The sequence below is a fragment of the Phoxinus phoxinus genome (genome assembly GCF_949152265.1).
Source record: "Phoxinus phoxinus genome assembly, chromosome: 6".
Lineage (NCBI taxonomy): Eukaryota > Metazoa > Chordata > Actinopteri > Cypriniformes > Leuciscidae > Phoxinus > Phoxinus phoxinus.
The window spans coordinates 8,078,308-8,084,307 of NC_136881.1; the positions used below are offsets into that span (position 1 = coordinate 8,078,308).

Here is a 6,000-nt window from a genome sequence, read left to right on the forward strand (position 1 = left end):
AACGTATATTTTGTTACTTGACAGGTCGATAGTTATGATGCTAATTGTGTTTGCTAGCTGAGAAAAGCTGCGTTACTACGCGAGCCTTAAATCTCACACTCGTCAATTGTCATTTGATCAATAAACATAGATATTTGTGTGTAACACCTTAACGTTTTTCTACTTAGTATAAGTATATCTACAGATATACACGTACAGTACGTCATTTGAACTTTCATAAATAGAGGCTCAAGTGTGATACCTGACGCAACGGTTTTCTTTGGTAGCGTGATCATGGACGAAGGCAGCACCAGTCAGCCATCAGAGAACAGTATGATGGACAGCTCGAAAGAAGCTGCTCTTTTATCCCTGATGGACAGGACAGGCTACAGTATGGTTCAGGAAAACGGACAGAGAAAGTTTGGTGGTCCACCTCCAGGTAATATGGAAACTGCATAACATTACAAGATATCATCAAACTTAGGCCCCATAAATAGGTTAATTTATGTATAGGCCAGACGGATGGGGAAATATTGTTGACCAGTAGCCAAATAGCTATTTAGGTATTATTTGAAGCACCTGATGTAGATAAATCAGCCTTTCTAAAAGCTCTGATTCCTGGGAAATAATGTTCACCCGCTACAAACTTGTAATGAGCTTTATTCTGTTTCATTACAATCCAAAAATTTCAATATTGATAGAATCAAGCTCCAGCCAATGCTTTTTCTTGGTTAATATCATCGCATCATATTACGAAGGTAAAATGACTGCAAATGAAATTTCATGTCTTCAACAGTTTAGTGTCAGGGTAGGTGGAAGTAGCGAGGACTCAAATACAGAGAAATAGGGCTTTTATTAATAATAAATTAAAACAGAAACTACCCCGAGGGGGAAAACAAGACAGACTTGACTTGGCAACAGGATCTAGGCAGGACACAAGGGGTACATTCGACGACGAAACAGCACAGGACTGCAACCACAGGGAGAATAAATAGGGAGAACAAACAAAGGAGGTAATTAGGGAGGACAGGTGGGGCAAATAAATCAATAACCAGGTAACAAGATGGGAGGGGCTAGACAATCAACATGAGAGCACATAGCACAAGGAAACATAACAGCCATGTGCTCTTGTCATGTTTGGTGTGAGGCTCACACCAAACATGACAAAAAACACAAGCACATGGCCAGTAAAACAAATCACAAGCCATGTGCTCACACAAACCATGACAGCAAGAAAGCACACAGCTAGAGTCAAACACAAGCTGTGTGCTACATAGCACAAGACAAGACATGAAAGCACATGAAACAAGGCACACAGACAAAACAGGAGTGTCAGGACAATTAGATTGATTTATAAGAATATAATTTGCAAGTAGCCAAGAAAGTACAAGCTTGTATCATAGTTTACCATAAAATGTGCAATTATATTGCTGTACAACATTACTGTAATATTAATTAAGACTGGAATGCTATAATAGAAACCCATTCAAACTTGATTTTTTTAGTTTCATCAGATAGTGGTCATAATAATGAACTAACGTTATGTCTCAGGTTGGGAGGGCACCCCTCCTCCACGAGGATGTGAGGTGTTCGTGGGTAAAATCCCCAGAGACATGTACGAAGACGAGCTGGTACCTGTTTTTGAGCGGGCCGGTCGCATCTACGAGTTCCGTCTGATGATGGAGTTCAGTGGGGAGAACCGGGGCTACGCCTTCGTCATGTACACAACGCGTGAGGGAGCCCAACGTGCAATCCAGCTCCTGGACAACTTCGAAATCCGCCCCGGAAAGTTCATAGGAGTATGTGTAAGTCTGGACAACTGCCGCCTTTTTATCGGCTCCATCCCGAAAGACAAGAAAAAGGAGGAGATCCAAGAAGAAATGATGAAGGTCAGTATATCACACGACTGCACACATTAGAAACTACACAGCACTGTTAAAACTGTATGACATGTTCAAAAAATCTTAAAATAAATTGACTTCATTTTATAACATTACAGAAAGCATAATAAAACAGTTGGTTGTGATCTAATGTCTAATCTTTTTTTTATTGCAATTCTAAATCCAGGTGACTGAAGGGGTGGTGGATGTGATTGTGTATCCCAGTGCAATGGACAGGATGAAGAATCGTGGTTTTGCCTTTGTCGAGTATGAATCCCACAAGGCAGCTGCAATGGCTCGCAGGAAACTCATACCAGGTGCAAAAAGCACAGTGGAAATATACATATATACATAAAATATTTATTTGTGGTGGTACTTGATATGGCAAGCATTATTATTTCTATTGCTCATATATAAACTTGCTATGCCAACCATGCCTCTTCCCCTCCAGCCACCTGGGTACATGCTGGTTGTAATGACAAGATCCATAAAATCCATAAAAATAAAAATGATATTGATAAAATGATAAAAATGATAAACAAAGGATATTTTGTAAATAAAATCATTTTATTTCAGACAGATAGGAATAAAGTGGCTGGAGAAGCATGCCAAAAATAGAAACTTCATTTATTATAATGGGAGCAAATTATTTTTCGATGTGTGCCCACTTTAGACTGTGTATTCTGTTTTTTATTTATTTTTATTTAAAGGACATTCATTTGGAGGCAGGACTGCTTGATTACTAAAAGCAGTAATCAACCAGGCAGGACTGCAAATAAAAATATAAAATATGCAACTATCACACTATATTAAAAGTGTAACCAATTTGACGGGCGATGTTTAAATTTTAGGGGGTGCATATTTCACAAGGGTTTGAGCATGACACTTCAAAATTACACTTGTTAAAACTATTGACAAATACGCAACTAGCTGTGTGTCAATGTCAACTCTATGTTTCAGGAACATTTCAGTTGTGGGGCCACACCATCCAGGTTGACTGGGCAGAACCTGAAAAGGAATTAGATGAGGAAACCATGCAACGAGTGCGAGTCCTCTATGTTCGTAATCTCATGCTGAGCACCACGGAGGAGACGCTTCGCTCTGAGTTCTCACGCCTGAAGCCTGGCTCTGTGGAACGTGTTAAGAAGCTGACGGATTACGCCTTCATCCACTTCTATAACCGTGAGGATGCCCTAACTGCTCTTGAGTCCATGAATGGGAAAGTTATTGATGGTTCGCCCATCGAGGTGACTCTTGCCAAGCCTGTCAGCAAAGATGGGAACAAAAGATCCGGACCACGGAGTAGCCACAATGGAATGGCAGCTGGCGGAAACTACAATGATTCCAGCTTCTTGTTCCAAAGCAGAGATGATGTGAACTTTGGAACAGGAGCGATGGGTGATGGGTTATCTGCACGCCCCCTCAGCCTGCCGCCTCACTTGGGCAGCCCGTATGCAGTGGACTTAGATCGCTGTGCGTATCCATTCCTACCAGGATCCACTTTGGTCCCAGTCAGCCTGAACACCCTGAAGCCCAGCCAGCTGAGCTCAGCTGTATCATTGCTGGATTACTACTGCCACAAGAATGACTGGTCTCTGCCTGAGTATCACCTCTACTCCCTAGCCGGACAGGAGGGGAAAATACTGCTCATCTACAAAGTAGTCATCAGCAGCACCAGGAGCAGCTTCATGCCTGATAAAGTCTGCACCATATTAGAGGATGCCAAGGAGCTTGCTGCTCAGAATGCACTCTGGAACCTGGGTTAGTTTCTCTCCGTTGTTCTCTGGTTTCTTTGGGGTTTTTCTTTTTCTTTCGGTACAACATTTAAAGGAATAACAGGTTACATACAAATTGAAATTAGGAGTGCACTGATATTAAAATTCTGGCCGATACATACAGTATAAGACAGAGGTCGGCATCGTTATGGCATGCGGAAGGATAATCACAGAAGCATGCAATGGTTTGTCCGATCTGCGTGCCAGCGCAGGTTAAAATCTCTCACTTAGTATTTATAACTTAATAAAACAGGCTGTAACTATGGGGAATGATTACCTTAAAATGTACGTTCATATGCAAGTTTGAGGGACTTAAATTAAATACATAGGCATACACCTCTTTAGCTAATGTCATGTGTCAGTGATTCATTTATCCCTCTGCGTGTCAATTTTGGCACATGTGCCATAGGTTGCTGACCTCTGGTATAAGATGATAATTACTTTCATATTTTTGCTGAAACTATCTATGGCCAATGATTAAATTGTAACATTTTATTTTGTCTAAATAAATCCAAACTAAAACATTTTAAACTACTATCAATCATTTTAAATATATCACAAGGAAACATTATAAAGTACAGTATGAAGAATGGATATTTATTTTGATATTTGCATTTAACATTGAATTTAGCCTACATTTAATTTAATTGATTAAATTATTAGTCTTTTTAAAATATTTTTTATGACCATTAGATGACAAAAATAAAATACTTTAATTAAGCAAAGACAATTGAGTTGATCAAAAGTGGCATAAAAGACATTTACAATGGTACAAAAAATATATATTTCAAAAATTGCTTTCTATCTTCAAAGAGTCCTGAAAAAATGTCACAGCTTCCACAAAATATTAAGCAGCACAACTGTTTTCAGAATTAATAATAAGAAATGTTTCTTGAGCAGCAAATCAGCATATTAGAATAATTTCTGAAGGATCATGTCACATTTCAAAATATATAAAAATTAATACCGTAAAAAAACACAAGAAACTTTCTTCAAAAACATTTAAAAATCTTACCAACCCCCAACTTTTGAATGGTTGTGTAAATATCAAATATCAACTGATACATATCCTAAATTGATTATTACAGATAAATTAAAATGTCACTATTGTCTAACAAGTAATATGCTACTAATATATTGTGCAAACTACTTTCAGTATGTACATGTTAAAGGTTGTGTTTTCTATGTGCTCGTGTGTGTGTGTTTCCCTATCACAGATTGCTCTATGAGTTCGCCTGGCTCCCCTGTGAATGTTTCTTCTCCTGCACCTTCTGGCAATGGTTTCCTGTCCTTTGGATGCAGGTCTCTGCCTTACCAAGCTTACCCCATGGCCTCCATCTCGCCTCCTCTACCCATCTCCTGCTCCTCTGCCCAAAGACTTTACATCCCCAACCAGTCATCGTTCCTGTAGTCAAGCCATCCAGTATCTGAAAAGTTACCTTACTTGCAGTGTGTTTCTTAAATGTTCATATTCTTAAATTTTATTGTTTCACATATTTTTCGGTTTAGTGCTGTTTTAATAGAATGACTAGTTGCGGAAGGATTTTTTTTATTTTTTTTTATTTACATACTGTAACTTTTACTGTTGTTGTTTGTTTAGCTGAGTATTTTATATATTCTGTTTGGGTGTTTATTTCCCTTTTTTATTCTTAAGAAGTAAGTTATTTACTTGCATTAGAAACAGTGTTTGAATAGAAACTAAAGATATAAACTGTTAAAATTAGCAAAAAACAGATGCATCTTCTTAATACTGCAATAGTGAGTAGGTAATGTTGCACGTTCAACTTTGTGTTACATTCCCCCTGGCAGATTAAATTTCATAATTTCATTTTGATTGTTCATTTATTATGGATTTAAAAAGAATGTTTGGATAATGCGAAAATGACCAACAATGCTCAAACATTATAACAACCTAGTCAAGCATGTAGTTAGTACATTAAAGGTGCACTTTTATATTGTTTTTGTATTTGTTTTTTGTTTCCTTTTTTGAGCTTGGCCTATTTGGCAGTCGTCCTCAATTTATATGCTAGGTAGGTTGCTAGGTATATGGATACCTAGCGACATGAATGCAGTGTCATGCAAAAGCAAAACTTTCATCATGATCTCGTCATGTCTGGCTTCATAATGCAACCCACTCCATGTAATATAAAACAGCTTTTATTAGTCTTTTATCATTTTAAACCTTTTTAAAGTTTTCCTTATGTGTTATTATTTGAATCACTTTTAAGTAATTTGAAGCATATTTCTTGTAATTATTTCTGAGTCAGATATTATTTGATTATGGTAAGTAAATATTAAAAAAGTACAGAATAATATATCTGTATTAAACTCAAAGGGCAATTAAGCTTTGTGCATACAAAATTTAA

General features: G+C 37.6%; 1 protein-coding gene across 1 annotated transcript; it reads left to right on the plus strand.

Annotated features, from left to right (window-relative positions):
• Window positions 1-273: 273 nt before the first annotated feature.
• rbm46 (RNA binding motif protein 46) lies at window positions 274-5,798 on the plus strand (the record flags this gene model as incomplete). Its single annotated transcript, XM_079615127.1, has 5 exons — window positions 274-418; window positions 1,531-1,868; window positions 2,047-2,176; window positions 2,820-3,620; window positions 4,852-5,798. 5 exons carry the CDS (start codon window positions 274-276, stop codon window positions 5,043-5,045), a joined length of 1,608 nt encoding a protein of 535 aa, XP_079471253.1. The 3' UTR covers window positions 5,046-5,798.
• Window positions 5,799-6,000: the final 202 nt, after the last annotated feature.